Genomic DNA, 20,471 nt, shown 5'->3' on the forward strand with positions numbered 1-20,471 from the left:
GGCAGCCCCTGCCTCCCTCCTCAGCCCTATCTACTACCTGAACCCTTCTCTACTGGAGCAGACAACACAGGCCAGCCCAGGACTGGAACGTATGCTGGGGGACTGCGACTTAATTTGAACCAGGAAGGGATCTGGGACAGAAGTTTCATAAACTGGTTTGACCCAAATCAGTTAAATCTGATACTACATTCAACCAGGTTTATCTGAAATTAGTTTCAGCCATTTTGAAACTGGTTTATGTGCACTGAACTTCTGTTATGTTACAAGTTTAAACCAGTTTCTGACCACTTAAACCAGTTTATGTGTAACTTCTGTCATTAGCCAAAAAGGTGAGAGGCCCTGTTTCCTAGCCATGGGCCTTGCTCCCGGGGAAGCAGAAGCTTCCCCCCCTCCTCCCCGACTGCCCCTCCATCCATTTTTTTCCAATGACTGTATTAGTAGCTCACCTTCTAATAGTGTAGCAAGAATTATTCCAGAAATCCTTTGTAATTAATCTTTAAAATATGAATCTATTCTTTTTCAATGCCTCTTTCAATATTATCTTGTATTACTGAAGCTGAAATCTTTTTAGGGTACAGACAGATGTAACAATATCAAAGACTACTGATATAAACTGTTACTATGCAACTGTTACATCTGCATGATTCTGCATGGATATAAGTGTAGTAAAACCACCCTGACTTTAACCCTGCTTCATTTAGGGTCAAAATTAGGATTATTTAATTAACTCATGTCACTACAAGATTCTGCAGACATAACAGACTAACAGAGGATGCCGCATCTCAGCAGTCTCCCCACCACCCCCTTCCCTGCATTTTTGAAACAGCTAAAATGTCCATTTATCCATACTCTTTACTGAGAACTGCTTTTCAGCAGCATTTTTTTTTACTTCAGCATTTTATTTTGTCCTTGAGTGGTATCAGCTTCTCTCCTGATGGGAAATGGCAGAGATGTCACACATACATGATTAAAAGCCTGCTGTTCTAAGTGGCCAGATTGTAGATTAGCTAGGACAGATGTATACAATGAAAGGTAAGATGGCTTGACAAAAAAATTGTGAATGGTTTGGAGAAAAAAATACCAAACAAACCAGAATGATTCTGAGTACAGAAGGTGAACAGCTATTCATTTAATAGCATACTTAAAAGAGCTAAGGTAATAAACTTGCAGAAGTTTTTGGCAAATGGATGCCTAGACATATTAAAATCCATTGCAGAGATGAGACTATTAAAACTGATGAAGCTCATCACTATTGGAGATCTGCAGCTAAATTAGGAGGAAGATCTTGAATACAAACTTTATTTGCTCAAACTTTACAGCAAAAATCTGTATTCTGGTGAATATGAGAGAAACTGGAAACCCAGTGTTTGAAGAACCAAACCTTTCTATTTTTCAAGGCTTTTCTGAATTTATAACAGCAATGTGTATTTAATATGGTCAACTGTCTTCAACAAGGACAAGGGTATTAATGTGCAATGATAAGTTACCCCACTAAGTTAAAAGTGATCCCAGATGGCTAGTCCTATTTGCTTTTACTCTGGCAGATGAACTGGCAATTTTTTTCCGTCAGGCAGACACCTCTGCAGTGAACAAAAAGATGAGACAGGATTAGTCTCCAAACTGAATTCTAAGCAGTAGTGTGTTTCTTCTATGTGTTCATGTTTATTTCTATATATTGGCATTTTTTTAAAGTTGACCTCTTTGGTTCAGCCTGATATTTTAATATATATCTTGTTTCTGTTCTGAAGTAATATAAACTATACAATTATATATTTGGCAGTGACAAAAAGTTCAGATTAAAGGGAAGCAGAGTCCCACTTTCTTCTATTAATGGTAATTGCCCTAAGATCAGTACTTTCTATATTTTTATGAGGTATGTCAGATCTCCTTGTTCAGGTCTCTGGGTATTTCCTACTTAGAAATTCTGTTATTATGAATAAGTTCATTTTGGGGCAGCTATCTGAACATTTATAATGCTATGGAAGTTAGGAACCATTATAAATGTTCAACCAGAACTTCTTTTGGTGTAAATCATAATACCTTTCTTTCAACAAAGCTACATAGATTTGCACCAGTTTTGAATATGACATAAATATTTCAGTTTATATCTGGCTTGGAGTATCTACATTTTGAGGCTATATCCTTTGTATTCATCTTCTAGGAAGGAGAGCTTTCTAGGGCAAGAGATGTCTCTTACTTTTACACATATCTATACAGTCCTTTATGCAATAAGCCCCCAGTCACAGTTACAGCCTTTAGATGTGAAGTGTTTTGCTGGTCATTTAAAATAAGTAACTGATTTAAAAATGTATTTAATTAATTTGAAAGGGATCCCAAATCCAATTAAACAGAAGAACTTTACACCCTCCCTGGAGAATCCATGAGCAAAAATCACTTTCTTACAAGAGACCCATTTAATTTCTAATCAAATTACAAGCAATGAGCATACCAACTTGACTTTCCTCCTCTGAATTAAAAATGTGGAGTGGCAGTGATTCTGATACTTATATACTTCAGTGTCTAGTCTCTTCTGAGAAACAGGACACAAAGGCTTTTTCATTGTAGTGAGGGAAGCAAAAGATAAGAGGTGTAGAAGTAGATTTCTTCCACAGAGGGAATTATTATTAGTTAATGTACATTGCTATAGTATCTATACTTGATTTAAAAATGAAATGGCCCTTTTATAATAAACCGTCTTTTGATACTTTATGTAAAGGCAGGCCACAAAAAAATAATAAACAAGTTCAAACAATGATAACAGAAAAAAGCAGCAACCCAGGAAGCGGTTTATTTTCTTGGAGCCAAAAAAAGGGGAACACACATTTTTTTCTTGTAACCTTATATTTTCAGCAGTTTTTCTTAAATAATTTTGGTATAGATATTTCTCCATTTCTGCTAGATGTTTAGTCAAAACACTTGTTAACTCTTTTCTACACTGACTGATTCTTTTATCATTTATTTTCTGTAAAAGCATAAAGACTCCCAAAGAAAGAACAAAATGAATACTACATTTTTCAATAAGCATTTACAAAATCACTACCAGCTTCCTGTAAACTCTTAGGTTCAGGCAGGGCCTTTGAAAATGAGGCTTATTCTATTTAATTCTGTTTGCAAAATGTTCGAGGATTTACTTTTTTTGGGTAATTTTAAGAGGGAAGGACCACTGTGATTGGTTTTTTACAGTCTTGGAATTTTAAACAGTAATTCCTGCATCAAACTGAATAATTTAGAATTAATTTAGGAGATATCTTTTATAGTATCTAAACTTCTTTTAAAGATTTCAAATGTTTTGGAATCCCCAGTCAGTAATTCTAACCATTAATAAGTCTGTTAAAAATTTCCAATTTGAATTTTCTAAGCTTTCAGCAACTGAACCATATTGTAGATCTCTGCCTATTACAAGAAATCTCCTTCTTACACCATTATTTATTGACTATGATCAAGTCACTGTTTTGCCTTTTTTTTGTTATGTTAAATAGATTGTGTCACTGATATCTCTTCTTGGAAGGTATATTGTCCAATCCAAGAATCATTCTTGTGGTACTTCTCTGAACCCTTTTTCTTAAAGAACACTGATGTTGCTACAATTTGTCATTCTTAATTTACCTAAATTTAGTCATCTCAGAGATAGTTATTATTATACCCCCCAGTTCTTTGTCTGAAAACAGCTATTTTAAAGGGTAAATCCTGTTATGTGCCTAATTACACATACACAGCGGTATAACTGCAGTTTCTGGTACTTATGCCCAGCATGTAATTCAGTTCTGTATGTGCAAGAGTACACTCACCCACTGAACTTATTCAACAGGACTGTGCTCTGGCCAGAGCATACAGTTATGTATGCACACCGAAATAAAATCCATGACAGCAGATGTGAAAGAGCAGAATATTAGCCCCAATCTAAATCATAACTTACCTGTGGCCTGCTGATTATAGCACTTTGCTAGGGAGCAGGAGATGCTGATTCAAATCATCTCTGGATGCGGGGCTGTAGAACCAGGGTCTCCCACCCTGAGGACAAATGCCCTCAGTGCTAGACTATTAGGCTAAAACATGGTAGAGTCTACAACCCCCACCTTTTTCCAGCTGGTGTGTGCATAGGTTGAAATACAGTATTATCTTGCATAAGCCATGACCCCAATAAGGCATGCACCTTGTTTTTGGAAGTCAGAATATAGAACAAAAAAGATTTTTCCAGAGTCATGGCTGACTGTGATAGAGTAAATTCTCCTGGAAACACAGCATCCAGGAAGTGTGACATCTCAGAAGACAGTCTGAGACAGAAACAGCAGGAGCTTCCAGCTGTGTCAGGACAACAACAATGCTAGGCCCCTTGCAAGGGTGTTAGCAAGACTTATTTCTTAACTGTAAATAGCTCTTTATATAAGTTCCTGTAAATAAAATATTGTTTCCACAGCACACACTCTCTCAAGACACTATAGACTGCATGCAGCAGCTCAGTTGCTGCTTTAAGCACAAGCTACAGTATTCAACCAACAGCTACTGCAGCTGAGAGAGGGTTAATGCAGCTTTCTGGGCCAGAGACAAATGACAACTATCTTGGCAGCCAATGAAGCATTGTGTGTACATGCTTCTACTTCAGTAAAGAAAAGACATGAACCCCAATCTTGGAAGGCTGACTGGGTTGGGAAGGAGGGGGGGTGGGGTGGGCAAAAGTGTGTGTGGCATGTGAGTAAATAAGGTACAAATAAAAATTCTGCACAGATATCAAAACTGGAAGCTATACTTAGGTGCATAAAGTGAAATCAGATCCTGCCCTACATGTTTCTGCTATTGATGTGGCATTCTGAGTTAAAAGTTCTGCCAAAATTAATTTTCACATCATGTTTCTTAATGCTTAGTCTGTCTGTCTATTTAATGGTTGAATATTATTTTCTAACTAAAATTCATTGCTCCAAGTTAATTCAATTCTGGTAGTTGCCTATTTTATTGACCACATCATAGCAATAAAGAAATTAAAAGGGCTAAAAGCTGAAGGAAATTATTTTTTCAAAAGCTTCCAAGACCCATCAAAGATGGTAAAGCAAGAGCATGTGAATATGGGGTGCTATAACACAGCAAGGCAACAAGGTTTTGTTTACCTTCAGGATCTCTCCATCTGCATAAAGAACATACATGGTCACTTCAATGTTCTTCTGCACACTCTTCCCACCTCTCTCAAAATCCCCCCTCTCTAGTGTCAGGTACAAGTCATTGCGTATATCACCTAAAGTAAAAGCGAAGATTCACATGGTTAAATATAACATGGAAAATGTAGTGCCTCTATGGAGGCAACTGGCTTTGTTCTTCAAAACTCTGGCCAAAGCCCAACTCATCTCAAGCAGCAAGTTAATTGTTAATAAAGAAGAACATTTTAATGTCAATGCAGTAAATCAAAAGATTGTTAGTAATGTTTTTATTAAATCTGAATTCAGAATCAATAATTGCATTATTATGTGGAGGTGGGGGTGGAGGGAGAGAAGTGGAAAATAACCCCAATATCCCTTTGCTGACTCAACTGACCTGGAGGGATTAGGCTAAACTTAACACGCAGTCAATTACACCTGATTTTCTGTTTTTGGTATGCTTAAAAACAAATTAGTATTTTTGTAGCTATTAGCAGAAAATTAAGTCCAAGTAACACTTTCCAAGTAACCAATGTTTTATTATCACTGTGACAAAAGCAGAAGCTGCTTGTGTGTTGGAGACACTTGTTTGTAATTCAAATCACAACTAAGCTGGAGCGGGAAAGAATTAATAAATTCCTTCCTGCTGCATTCCTGGATGGTTTGTAAGCTCCAAACAGAAGTCCAACACAGAGGGCAATGGGAGGGCCTGCTAATTTTTCACCACCTTGTTTTCAACTGCCTTCAGACCAGATTATTAGATCTAGAAATACAGATCATGGTGTATTAGGGCTAACAATTTGTCAGGCCTTTGTTGCCTTGAACATGACAGCTTCTAGCCCACTTTTCAACTCTTTACTACTGGTCTGGGAAACTCAGCTTTAAATTCTAATGCAAACAAGTCTAAATCATGCATATTCTGTAACAAAAGAAGAATAGAAAGCACGCATTTGTCCTTTAGGTTGTTTTTTTTTTGGAACTGTCACTGATGGCTAACTATATGATTTCTTCTTTTGTTTTTGTTTCCTGTATACCAGCTAAAGGGCAGTCCAAACTAACTCTTCCTGAAAAATGCGTATGATTAAAAGAACAAACAAAAATTAAACCCTTTCAAGGCAAATACTGTGTGAAGTAGCCTGAAGAACTAAATAATGAAGCAATGGAAGGTTATCCAGCAAAGCAGAGCCTGTTTGAAATCTGATTTTTTTCCACTCTAGTAACTGGAATAGTTGATGAATTTATATCTATTTATTAATTGCAAGCACAGTGAGAGAAGCCCACATTTGTTTTCAGGCAATGAAATAAATGCTTCTACATCTATCAGAAATACCAGAAATTCATCAGAAATCTCTCTTGCAATCAGCACCCAACCTGAATTGTTCCTTGTGTCCTTTCCCAAATCTACCAATGGACCAAAAACAAACTTTTGGTAATGTCTTCATTCCTCCAGTTGTCCTGCTGAATACTATAATTCCTAGGCACTGAAGATTAGATAGACAGCTACAGTTTTCTAGAGGTGCACTGATACATTGGTCCATACTGTATTGCAGTTGCAGCATGCACACGGCCAGCCTGGCAGCTTGGGGAGCAGCATCCAGCTGGTAAGTCTGCTCAGGAGGAAGGGGGTGGAGGGCAGATCAAGGACCCTGCAGTGAGGGAGGGAGTGGGGCTGGGGCAGGGCGCGGCACAGGATAGAGCAGCAAGAGGCTTGTCCAGGGGGGCGCGGGGAAGGGGGGCATATCCTGACCTTACGCGTACCTCTGCGGTAGGCAATGGGGTGTATGCCCCCCAGATCTGCATGTGGGGAGAAGGTGGGCTGCTTCTGAGGGCAGTGCCAGGCTTTTCCTGGTAGGAGTGGAGGCGGGGGGAGTGGTGCAGGGACTGCACTCGGGGCAGGCAGCAGCAGCAGCCCTGGGAGTGGTTACTATGGGGGGACTACAGCGAATTCTGAGGTGGCTGTAGCTTCCCCCCTTACCCCTCTCTACCCCAGTGCTGCTGCCACCAACTGCCCCAAGTGCAGCCCCAGCCCAGACCCCCCCACTGGGAAGAGCCTGGTGCAGCTCCCAGCCCCAGCCTGCAGCAGCAGCCCACCCTCACCCTGCACACAAATCTGGAGGTGCACATGCCCACCATGGCTCCCCTGTGGGTGCATGCAGTGGCAGGAGCTGCCCCCTCCCCACTCTGTGGATGAGCTGAGGCTCTGTCCTGTGTCCTGCCCTGGCTGGACAGCACCTGCCTCTACCCCAGACCCCTCCTCCCCCCTGGGCCCTTGACTTGCCCCACCACAGCTCTTCCCCCCCGCCTTCCCCCAACAGAATTACCAGCCAGATGCTGCTCTCCAAGCTGCCAGGCTGCATATCAGTAATCGGATCAGTATTGGCCAATATGGCTCATTAATAATCAGCCATCCGTTTCGGCCCAAAAAATCTTTATTGGTGCATCACTACACTTCTCCAAGTCTTCTTCTGGGAGCTGCTTATGAATGAGACTGTGGGCACATGTATACGAGATGTTTACTGAAGAGCTGCCAAATTAGCTTTGCAGTAAAGTCTCTGTGTCTACATGTACGGCTCTATTAGGTCACAGTAAATTAATAAATGCTGCTGTAGGTAAGTACTTCTAAATCCAAGTACTATCCTGTGGCAGTGTTTGTCAGTGCACAGGAATGCATGTGTAGACGCTGACCCAAGTGGCTAGGGCACAAGGGTGCTTCAGTGGGGGCTGCCTGCCAGCTAGCCATGCATTAGAACACCTTCATGCACCAGCCAGCCCCTCTATAGCACATTGAGCTGGGTCGGAGCAGCCCTGGGTTGGCAGGCTGACCCCCAGGTCCCCTGCTAGCCAGGACTGCTGTAACTGAGCTCAATGTACTGTGGTCCCAGGTGCATGTGTAAACATGGCACCCACGAGCAATACATTGCAGCACGATATGAGTCAGAGTTTATTGTTCCATGCTAATAGCACATGTGGATGGACACAGAATGTAGAGCTTCCCCTTCACTCCATTACTCCCTGTCCCACTGTGTAGGCCCACACAGTCTGCAGCTTAAAACAACTCACGGTAGGGAACTGAAAATGCTAAGGCTCATTAAAGGGGAAAAAGAAATGCCACATGCAAGCAGATTTGCCTAGGCTCTCAAGCATTTTATCTAGCTTTCTTCACTAGGGCCAGTGGTCAAACTTAACATCTGGAAACCAACAAAGACATGAAAATGGTTAATCCATTTCTAATCAGTCTCACTGCTCAAAATGCAGACCATGACACCCATATCCCCTCTATGGACGCATCCACACATGCAGGCATGTGTGCTTGCAGCAGCTCAAATAGAAGCGGTACAAATTTGAGCTGGGGCTTTCTGCATCAGTGCACGTGCCCAGACATGCATTCTGCTGTGGGGAAGATTGTGCCACTTGGGTCAAAATAACCCTGGCTCCTCCTGGATCTGCAGCCAGGGGGAGCTAGAGGCTGGGGCCAGCACCATAAAATCCTGCCCTGTTCTGACCCCAGCAGTACAAAAAGCTGCTCTGGCAAGTACCTCAGATCTGCTTGCTCTCAGGAACTTCTGGGGCCCAGCCATTTGGTACCTGGGGACACTAGCCCTTGTGCCAGCTGGACTGCTGAAGCAGCCCTGAGAGTTCCCTGCACCCTCTACCCACTGAAGCAGTCTGGCAGCAGGGGTTGCTGCCTGGCTGTGACCTGCTGCCACCTGCGACAGCATGTGGGCCAAGGCTGCATGCCTGCCAGACACAGCTGGGGACTGCATGACCATTAGAGGCATCTGCACCTCTGGGCCAGCTGCCAGTGGGCTATGGCTGCACAGCTGGCCTTTGTGCAGCTCTACTGCCATGTGTGCTACCACCCGGCCATCTGGGTAGCTATCGCCCAGACATTCTCACTGAGGTGGCCTGATTTGAACTGTCAAAGCATGTCCTCCTGGCCTTAAAGTGGCCAGGAGGTCAGTTGCTTCCAGCTGGGTCCTGGGTGCCAGCTCTGAGCATGCTCTTCTCCCTGGGTCCTGCCACTTGCCTCACTAGCAGGAATTCTGGTGTTCCCTATTTAAAACTACAAAATGCCTGGAAAAAAACCCAAAGCCACTCTTTAAAATCCCCAAAATCCATGTTCATCCACAATTAAAACAAAAGACCACTATCTATCTATCTAGAGATATCAAATCTGTTGGGCAATGTTTTACTGAGATATTTACAATTTTAAAGCAACTTGGAAGCCTATCAGTGCCTCTATCATCATAGTAAAATAAATTCTAAATATCTATATAGTTTGGCATTTACTTTTGGCTTTTTTGTCATAGAAAAATCAGAGCTGCCCCTACCCACTTTGCTCACCAGGTTGTACAGCGCTAAGCAGCACTGATATGCCAGTGCCCTGCCCTTGCCCCTCACAACCAACCCATAGCCTGTCCCCCTACCCCAGTTCCCTCATTCCTGACCCACAGGGCCAGGTATGTAGGTGATGGTTTTGTGGGGATGGCTCCCTACATGCTCCCTGAGCTCCCTGCTCACTCCCTCAGCCCCTCCATTCGCTCCCCAACCCCCACTCACTCCCCCGCATGGTTCCAGCCCCCACCTGCCCCCCCTGCCTGGTCCCAGCTAGGGGAGCAATCAGGGAGCTGAGGCCGGACCGGGGAGCGATAGGGAAGCTGGGGCTGGGCGGGGGAGCTGGGCCTGGGTGGGCCCCCTGTCATGGTCCCCTCCCCCTTCCTCCAACCCTCTCCACCTTCTACATCTGTCCCTGAAGCCACAGAGACGCTCTGGATGGCTATCAGAGCATCTCTGTGGAGGACCTGAGCCTTTGATTGCCTCTGATTTTTCCCCAGGGGTATTTTTTGATACTTGTATCTCCAGATATCAAATTTGCCCCTGTGCTGCAAATATGCAGTGTGGGGAAGGCTTTTTTGTTCCTGGCATGTGTCTTGCAGAGTCTCAAAGGGGGGTTGAGATGTTGTAAAAGGCATGTGCAGGCTTGTGTGGACATGCCCTATGGGGCTATTAGAAAGATGGAAAAGTCTCTCAGTGTGAAAGAGAGAAGTAGGTAAGAGCTGGCCTTAGTGAAAAACACACACACCTTCTTAAGAACAGTTTGTACAGTGAGAGGAAATTGTTTATAGCTATAAACTGTAACATTTATTGGAAATTCATTTTACTGGTTTTCATTCATATTTCAGAGCCTGCTGGTTGTGGATCTGAATGCTAACCCTGGCAGTCCAGAGTTCTAAGTTGGTTCCTAAGCTGATTTAGTAACCATTGATATTTATATAAAATTTAACATCACAATTTCCTTTTCTAAAGGGAAATTGCTTCATCAATAAAATATGTGTATATTTCAAAGGAAAAAAATAGCTAAAAGAACATTTGATTGACATCATGCACAAGAATGAGGGGAGAGGGCATTTTAGTCAAGCATACAAGCCTAACTACTTTTATAAAAATGCCTTATGGTCTCTAATATCCTTGCAGAAGAAAACTGGACCTTTCTGAAAATAAGTTTTTTATTCAAAGTAAGGATATGAGACTGAACATATCAACTTCAGGAAGGTTAAAGGCTAAGTTTGTTCTACTGGGAAACCATTGTAAGGAATGGAATTATTCCAAAATCTGGAGGTTAGGGTGCAAAGGGTGTATCTACATGTGCAAATGCTGCAGGGTGTGTTTACTTCAGAGTAAATTACTGTAAAGTAAACCCACCCTGGGCAGGCATCTACATATGCGGGCATGAACACTGCATGCCCCTGGAAGCTGGGGAAGCATGGCAACCCCCCGTGGCAGTGTTGATAGCGGGGGTGTGGCGACAGCAATCAGGGAGCTTCCACAGGCAGCTGTGGAAGTGTCAGCCGCAAGGGGAGGGGCTTCTATTTGTGCCATTTCTATTTTAGCTGCTGTAAACACACATGCCTGCATGTGTGGATGCATCCATAGAAGGAATATGGGTATCATGGTCTGCATTTTGAGCAATGAGACTGACTAGAAATGCATTAAGCATTTTCATGTCTTTGTTGTGGGGGGACAGCCAGTACTAACCGGCAGTTGGTGACCACCTGCAGATGCCCCCGGCAGTGTCAACAGTGGCCAGTAGCAATTGGGTACTGCCTGTAGACGCCGCCAGTGGTGTTGGCAGTGAGGCAGCATGGGGTGTGGTGAGCAGCGACTGCCCACAGGGGCCACTGGCAGTGTCAATGGCACTTTTTTTTGCAGAGGGTACACCACCAAGCTCAGGGAGTGCTAGTCCAGGGGCTCGTAGGGGGCACAGGGGCAAGAGACAGCTGTCTCCTGGCAGGGGCTGGAAGATTGTTCCCTGCCCTGGGAGTTGCCTGCTGCCAGGGCTGGCTCAAGGGGCAGAGGCCGGGCAGGGACAATGTCCCCCTGCCCTGGCAGCAGGGTATTCCTGGCCCTGCTCCCTGATTGGAGGCATGGGGCTTGGAAAGCTGTAGGGGACGGGCAGGTCCCAGCCTCCTGCCCCAAACCACTAGTGGGGCAGCTAGCAGTGAGCCCCCAGCTGGACAGGGATTTCCCGCCAAGACAAGGGTTCACTGCTAGCTGCTACACTGGAGGATCAGGGCAAAGGGCTGGGACCTGCCCCTCTCCCACAGCTCTTTCCAAGCCCTGTGCCTGAAATGCCTGTTTGGGGCACAGGGCTGGGAAAAATCTGTGGGGCTGAGACCTGCCCTCGACCAGGACAGTTCCTGGTCAGCCCCAGGCTTTACAGAGAAGTCTGCATGTGCAGCCTGGAGCTGGCTGGGAACTGCCCAAAATGGGACAGCTCCCAGCTACCTCCAGGCTGCATGTGCAGATTTCCCTGTGCAGCCTAGGGCTGGCCAGGAACTGTCCCAGTCTGGGGTAGCTCCCAGCCAGCTGCAGGCTGGCCAAGGAACTCTTCCCATGCAGGGAGTTCCCAGCTCCATGATCGTTCCCAGCTCCACAATCTCCCAGTCCCCTGCTGCCAGGGCAGGGGGACATTGCTTCCTGCCCCTGGGAGCTGCCTGCTGCTGGGGCAGGCTCTGCCACCAGAAACTGGGCAGGGACAATCTCCCACTCCCTGCTGCCCACCTGATTGGGAGCAAATTTGCTCCTAGTTGGCTTTCCACATGTGTCATACTGCTCAGTAATTACTCAGCAGTTAATTTGCTCCTTACATTTGAAGGTAGCAAATTAACTGCTGTGTACAGCAAATTACTGTGCAGTAAGGGTCAGCACATGTAGAGAATGAAGCTTACTATGCAGTAATTACCTCTACTGTGCAGTAAGTGTCTCATGTGAATGTGCCCAAGATGAAGCTTTTCAGTTTAATGGTGAAAAGAATTATATTATCATAAGAATAGTAGGTCGTAATAAAATATTAGTTGGCCATTTCTGGGCCCACTCAGATTTGGGGATCACATTTTTATGAAATGGTAGCTATCGAAAGAAGGCCTTTAAACACAGGAGCACTAAGCATGTTACATTTATGATGTGATTAACCAGAATCATGTCTTAAGTTGTTACCTGGCCACATGTTAATGCAATTAATGCAGGGGCGGACAATTATTTTAGGCAGAGGGCCACTTAGCAAGTTTTGGCAAGCCATTGAGGGCGGCTTCCCATCCCCTTGCTGCTTGCTGCTCCAGCACCAAGTCGCAGCTGCACACCTGAGACTGCTGGATGCAGCAGGAGCTGGCCTGGCCTGGCTGGCACTGCATGGAGGTAGCCAAGTATTGCAGGGACCAGGCCGGCTCCTGCTGCATCCTGCAGTCCGGTGCTCCAGCTGGGAACCACGTGGTGCCATAGTGATTGGCGGGGGGGAGGTGTGGAGGGGAGTAGTGGCAGCAGTAGGCAAATGGCTGTGGCAGGTGGGGGGCAGTGGCAGTGAGCGGGTGCATGGAGCGCAGTAACAGCTTGGTGGGAGTGCGTGGCCCACGCTGGTGTCCCAGGGTCAGTGCTGGCGGGGCCCAGAGCAGGATGGCTCTGTGTTCATTCATTACACTTAGAAAGCCAAAGATGATATCCTACAACAAATGTGTATACAGATATGATAGTGTAATTTGCATGCGACTAAACAAAAGTTTGGCCAATGATATCAGGAAATGATGCAAGTCAACTTTTATGCAGACTGACCATTGGTTTCCAAACAAAAGGGCCTGTTTGATAGAACTCTTATTCTTTAATTCAGAAATTCCTCCTTTGTAAAAAAAAACAAACAACCCCCCAAAACAAAAACCCTCTCTATAACAAATAAATAAATATAAAAGAGTTGTCTGACAAATCAACCTATTCCTTCTGTGTTGCAAACTACTGTACAAATAGTAGTGTTTTCCTGAAGTAACTATAACTCATGAATTTCTCAACTCATGGTTTTCAGAGAACAGCACACTATGGAAACTTACAAAGACTGTTTCACATGAACACTGCATCTCAGAAAATCAGATTAAATTGCAACTAGGTAGTTGCCTGTTAAAACATTGTAGTTGCTTTCACACAACAGTTTCAATTGAAGTGTTTTCACTCTGGTTAATAGTCAATGCTGTAATGAAAAAATCTAGTAACAATTTTCAAAAAAGGAACACTGGCATTTTTGCTCAAGTTTCTTTTCTCAAAAAAGCCCCCAAACCCTTCCAAAACTAGATGAGTATGACTGTGCATTTAATGTTTGCAGTATTCACTTAGCCACTTAGTGCCATTTATTTCTCTGTGAAATGCTTTGAGCATGAAGAATCCTATATAAACCCAAATTATACTCTATATTCTGTCAAAAAGGCATATCCAGTATCTCCCTTTCCTCTTCCACTTGAATCATTTCTCTATTTATGAAGCCTCTAGTCCAGAAAACAAACACCAACCAAGCAGTAAAACTACCTAGCTTTGACAACTGTATGTGTGAAAATGAACCTTTTATATTGTAATTTAAAACCACTTTAAGGATAATTGACAATAACAGTTGGCCTTTAATTGCATGGTTGTTATATACATGTATGCTTGCTTGTCTAAGTCCCAGAAATTGAGAAATGCATTGCAGGACTGTTGAAAATTGCTGGTATTCATCTTTTTGTTTTAAAAGCTTGAAGTTGACGATATCTTCAAACGCGAACCATTCCCGTTTAGTGTTAATTGCCATGTATGAAAAGTATATAGGAAATTTTCATTGAAGAGATTTGTTTGTTCTCTACATAAGTGGCTGACCAAGATGTTTTGCTCACAATGTCATCTGCACTTCTGCAGCACTTTAAATTAAATAATTTAAACCCACTTTAACTATCCTTGGGCCCTTAAGGAAAGGAATGGCCATTTTCCCTTTTTACAAATGGTAAAATTGAGAAAAAGAGAAGTTGCATGACTTTTTCAAGGTCATAAAGAAAATTTGAGACAGCTGCAAATAAAATCCTAAAATCCTGACTCATCCATATGTTTACTAAGTAGGCAGCTTTCTCAAATTTTTAAGCCTTGTAAAATAGGTTTAAAATTTCAGTGCACATTTGGGGAAAAACAGCAGGTCAGTCTAACTGATATAGGTATCTTAGATGTGTCCACTCTGCAAAGTAATTTAGAAACAGTCCAGTAATAAACACTACTTATCCAGGCAGTGTTTATAGGATCTTTAAAAAAAAATAAAAATCTACTCTCTCAGGAGCTATAAAAAAAAGAAGGGATTATATGCATGTAAAATTCAGGTCTGATTCAATCAAACTCCTGAAATGGCCCTGTGTAGGACCTAACCTGCGCTGTATGGAGCACACTCAGCTCCATCTGAAGTCCACAGTATTCAGCACCTTGGAATTATCAATATTTTACTGTACTGAACCTTTACTCTCTAAAAGAATGTCTGCTACACCTTGAGGGTTTAAAAGTTCAGGGCAATCAAAGCAGAGCTAAAACAAAACAGTTTCTGGATCTGAAACAAAACAGCTGCCCTTGATGGCATTATTGAATTTAAATCAGCTGATGCTCTGCTCCCTAAGGTCCTAAAATTTTAAGGGACTCAGTCCACCATACTAATACATTTTAATAAGTTTAAACTATAACATTTAAGGGTATGTACACATGTTACATTTAGATTGATCTAACCTAGGGTAGGTTGATCTAAATGCCCACTCGTGCAGGTGACTGTAGGGTTTAAATTGGCAAAAATAAATAAATAAAATTGCGTACCCTAAGTTAGTTCACCTCAGGAGGTAAACTAACTTGGATCTAGAAAGCATTAGCCCAATCTATGAAGCAGTTAACCTGATCTAGCAAACGCCTGCACACCTTCACAGCACAGTCCTGGGGCTGTGCTGTTCTTACACCCCAGCCTGACTGGGCTAGTTTTAGCCCCCTAGCCTTCCCCCTCACCTTCAGACCAGGCAACGCCCCCCTGGACCCACTAATGTCCCTGCAGACCCACCAGTCTTTCTAGACTGCCATCCCACCCTGCACCATGAATTACTTATCTCAAGATACCCATGCTGCTCCTGGCGCTCCTAGTCTAGACTTAGATGGCTTGAAGTAAGCTGTCTAAATCTAGACCAGATGCAGCAAACATATGAATGTACCCTGTAGGAATAATATTACAAAAAGCATGTACCATGTGCATTATCTAAATCAGGGGTGCTCAACCTGAGCCATGGTCAAATCTGGCCCATAGAGCCACGGCATCCAGCCCATAGGGCTTCCCACAGGTCAGGAAATTTGGTGGTGGGGGAGCAGTCATAATTAATACTGCCACCCCTCCTCCTCTGCCAAATTCCCAAGCCCGACACAGCCAGGTCAGGGCTGGACCATGGCCCTTTTCCCACTGCATGGCGAGAATGGGGCTGGGCCATGCCCCCTTCCCCTCATGCAACCATATCAGTCAGGCTATCCCACACCCCTTACACACAGCCAGATTGGGCCTTGCCCCAGCAGCCCTGTGCACAGATCAGGCCCACTGCCTGGCTCTGGCCCATGGAGGGACTGAGCACTGCCCATTTGACTCATGCAGCAAAGAGGTTGAGCACCAATGATACAAACTGATTCCAGTTCTTAGCGGTAATGATGGCCAAGCTCTCCAAATGCCTGAAATGCCTGTGTTAAATCTGAAACTTGCTTAGCAAGCATATCTTTGCTGGACAGCCCCACTATTATCTGTCATACAGAACCTTAGCTTCTGCAGTACTTTTCCAAGATATTACATTGTATTGATCTGAAAAGGCTCATAACTGGAGTGTGATCTCAGATAGATTGATTTTGTCATCTTTACTTTGTATGGTACCTTCTTCTTTGAGTAAGTCCACGGTCAGCAGTATGATCTTAAATCATGTATTTTTTTCATTGATTTTTTTCTTTTAATAATCATAATTAACTCTGCTCCATAGGAAACTGAAGTAAAAGTTTCTCCTTTGCAATATCCTATATTTTATGGTTTTTAACTTTTGTCGTGCTTTTAATAACCACTGAAAATATATTAAGCGTCTATTGATTCATATTTATATCAAAGGCTTTTTAAAACTGCTCTACCACTGAAAGAGGCATTAAAGTATTTGTAATGTAATTTGTCATCTTGTAAACAAGACATAGACCCTACCTCTTTCCTTGAAATGAGCAAGTGATTATATTAAAAGTTAATGGAAAAAACATGATAATAGTAAGGAAGCCACAATATTTTATTTATTATTATTATTATAATTATTATTATACACTTATATCACAGTACCAATAGTGGGATAATAAAAAAAAAGTTAAATTAAATACATTCTTCTAAATGAGAAAACTAGGTGAGTTTAACCCTTCATGATATTTTGGGGAAGAGAACAGTCAGAATGTATTTTTCCCTCCTCTGAACGGAGTGATATGAGAGACCGATAATGTCACACTAACCTACTATCTGAGAAAACACCGGTGGACCTCTGTGGATTCAAATGAATTAATAAAATATTTTTACACTGATAAATTCAGCGACAAACACAAAAAAATATTTATATTCACATTGTCATGGTTTTGCACCTAAATTCACCAGAAGAAATGTTGCCTCTACTCTCTCTGTTTCAGTAAGATTTCTTTTTCATACTGGTAGAATCATGCAATCTTTAGAGGGGGTAAGACACATTAGTGGATGGCCCAGTATACACCTTTGCATGAATACATTTCATTACTCCTACTGTACTGGACAGAAAAATTTTATTTAGTACTGGAATATCTTCTGTTTTAGTAATTCCAGAAATTCCCTTCATAACTCAATCCATTTTTTAACAGATTTTTCTTAATACTTTGCCTAAATTTTCTCTGCCCCATCTTAGACCTCTTTCTTATTTTCTCTTCATTGATTATTGACAGTAATTAGTCTTCATTTTTTCCAAAACATTCATTGTACATCATTTTCCATTTTTAGACTTGCTAACACTCCTACCATAAGTGTTCTGTGAGAAGCCGACAAGTTTTGCTCTATCCCATTATTTATGTTTTCCTTGCCATGACTTAGTGGACATTCAGGCTAGGTACAGACATTTAAAAAGCCCAAGGCGGAATCAATCTAAGTGACACAGTTTTCTTTGAGTGGCGTAGTCTAGATCAGTTGTGAACAGAACACGCATTCACCCTTTGGGAAGGGGGTGTGGGGGGAGGCAAATCTTAGACTGGGTTCTGCCATTTTTAAACCAGTCTGAGTGCACCAAACTTCTGTTCTCTTATGGTTACGGACCAGTTTTGTGTGCCGAACTTCTGTTCTGTTATAGGTACAGACCAGTTTCCAATCACTTATACTTGTAAAAGTGTAATGTCTGTACCTGGCCTCAAAGGACTGATACCCAAGCACTTCCCAGTTGTGACACTGATTCATAATGCTATAGCAAGCAAATCTGTCTGGAATACTTCAGTGTGAAGAGAGACTAATAACGCACTATATACTGTATATGCCCCTCCGCTACCAAAGCTTCCCTACAATGTTTTTTATGGTTTGTTACCTTTACCAATCCCCAACATTCCATGAAAAACATGAAGATGGGAAAAGCAAGCAATAAGCAGACATTACACAGAAAAGCAGAAACTTACACCCAACTATCTTCATCTCTGCATCAGAAAGAAAGGGAGAGTATGAAGGGAAAGTAAAGAGAGAGGCACCAGGAAAATTAAGACAAGAGAGAGAAAAAAAGAGAAAGAAACATCACTCACAAGTAAAAGATGAAGCATGCACTTTTCATCAGAGGTTCAAAGTAAAAGACAGAATACTTATCAGCACATGGGGGAGGGAAGGGATGTCCTTTGGGAAACTGACAAACGCCATGCCTATGCAATAGATTTCTGATCAGCAAGTTCTGTATACAAATAAAGTTGCAATCCAAAAGGCAAGCAGCACATGCCTCATTGCTTTTATCTCTGGGGAAAGGTAAAATTATTGTCAGGATTAAATGGATGTTCTTAAATCTAATAGCAATTTAGAAAGAAAAACTTGTAAGGCTGGTTTGACTGAATCCCTTCTAATTCACAAGGACACAGAAGAACATGCTTGTCTTCTTAGTTCACAATACAATGTAAAGCTTAGAATTTGTAAGTTTAAAAACTGAAACAGGCATAGTTAAACGAAGTGGTTTTATCAATAGTCTGCAAGTACGCAGTACATAAGCACATAGAGACTGGCTCTATTTCCTTCTGTTTCTTAATGACTTCTGTATATCAGTCATGTTAGGTCGGGTCTATGGGATGAGGGGAGGGGTAGGTGAAGGGCTTACTGTAAGATCCACTGCACTGTCATTAAAAAAGTGAGGTTGGGATCAGTGAACTGTTTAAAAACTGGATGCCACAGAATTTTAATGGTTAAATGTCTGCAGCTGTAAGGAACTGCTCATAAAAAGGAAGAGAAAAGAATGCTAAAAACTGAGTTTGAATATGCTGAAGTTATCTGATCTCTTCTGATAGTTTTTGGCTTAGCCAGCTAATTAGTGAATATGAGCAATATTGAATGACATCCTCTATGGTTATTCAGCAAATCATCCTCTTTTGGCCCTGTTTTGAAAATCTTTACCCAAATTCAAAGGGAAATTCAGAACTCAACTTCTGAGCTAACAATTAGTTGTTTCAAGGATGAGAAATCCTGGGCTAAATGTTATTTCACTTTTATGTGCCTAACAGGGACTTACGTAGCCACATAACTGCATTTTTTGTCATTTATGCACAGTTTGCTTTCTGTTTCCACCTATGACAGAATAGGATTGCCTAGGTAGGTATGTAATACTGGAAGTACTATGGAGGAGGAAGGCCCTTTCACCTTTTAGCCCAATAGTCTAGGACACTAGTTCAGGGAGCAGAAGACCCAGGTTTTACAACCACCTCACTCAGAGAGGCTTCAGGGTAGAGTGCTCTAACCAGCAGGTCACAGGCTAGGTAATGCCCAAAGCACTCTTTAACCGTTCTCCTGAAGCTGACCCATTGGGCAGCCACACGGCGAAGATGTGTGGTCCATGAGGAGAGCCAAAAACTGTACTTGCATGGTTACGTAAGCGTTACTTAGATGTGTGGTGTGAAGGTGAAATAGGATTTAGCAACTCAACTTTAAAGGGAGAAAGACAGCTTTGAAGTAAAACGAGGAGGAAGCAGTCTGAACAAGAATGCTGAGAAAGTGGAAACACGTGAAAATGTCAAAACTACCTAACAAGTTTTCATTTCTTTACCAATTATTTTTTTCTAAATCAACAAAAATACAAAGATTTTTTTTTAGGAAACAATGTTTAAATTTGACAGGATAACAATGGGTGAAAGCAGGTATATCATAAATAGATGTACAGTCTTTATTCTCAGAATTATGGTAAATTAATTTAAACTGCATTTTTTCTATTTCAATTATGTTAATGTTGGAATTCTTGTAAACTGAGGCTACAAGTGTGTCAATAGTCTGATGGTTGAAAGAGGTGGACAGATACCTGCTAGGGACTAAATGAGATAAAATATTTTCAGTTATAGTGGAATATGAATGAACACATCTCCACAGAAGAAGGGAAAGAACACTAACCTGCCAGATCACCACAATTTCCTTTTATTTTAACACACTTAAATTTCCATGTTGGAGTGCTGTCAAGATAAATTGAGTTGTTTGGACTGTCCACCATTTATGCTTGCCTCTTTCTTCCTACTCCAATTCAATTGTGAGCAAGTTTTCTTTAATATTTAGCCTTTGTCTGAGAATGAAAAATCTGTAGATTTGACAGACTGCCACTGCTCCATTAATTATTAGGGACATTTCTCCACCTCTGAAATTCCTGAGCTAAATTTTTCAAATATGTTTACCTAGAGTTAGGCACGTACTGTATTTACTTGAAGGTATGACAACTCTGATTATATGGTAACATCCCAAAAATTAGATTCAATAAATGGAAAAATTATAAATTTGTTATAACTTTCCAGGTATAGAAT

The 20,471-nt window shown here is 42.1% G+C and overlaps 1 protein-coding gene across 10 annotated transcripts in view; it reads right to left on the reverse strand.

The window, feature by feature from the left end:
- The window catches only part of DOCK3 (dedicator of cytokinesis 3), a 632,225-nt gene that overhangs the window by 134,424 nt on the left and 477,330 nt on the right, over positions 1–20,471 (reverse strand). For all 10 annotated transcript variants that reach the window (XM_090021446.1, XM_090021452.1, XM_090021451.1 and 7 more), the window contains exon 15: positions 5,103–5,227. In XM_090021446.1, coding sequence (XP_089877572.1) covers positions 5,103–5,227 — 125 coding nt within the window. The remainder of the gene's footprint in view (positions 1–5,102; positions 5,228–20,471) is intronic.

This window comes from Crocodylus siamensis, chromosome 11 (genome assembly GCF_052110815.1).
Source record: "Crocodylus siamensis isolate JL-2025a chromosome 11, ASM5211081v1, whole genome shotgun sequence".
NCBI classification, from domain to species: Eukaryota; Metazoa; Chordata; order Crocodylia; family Crocodylidae; genus Crocodylus; species Crocodylus siamensis.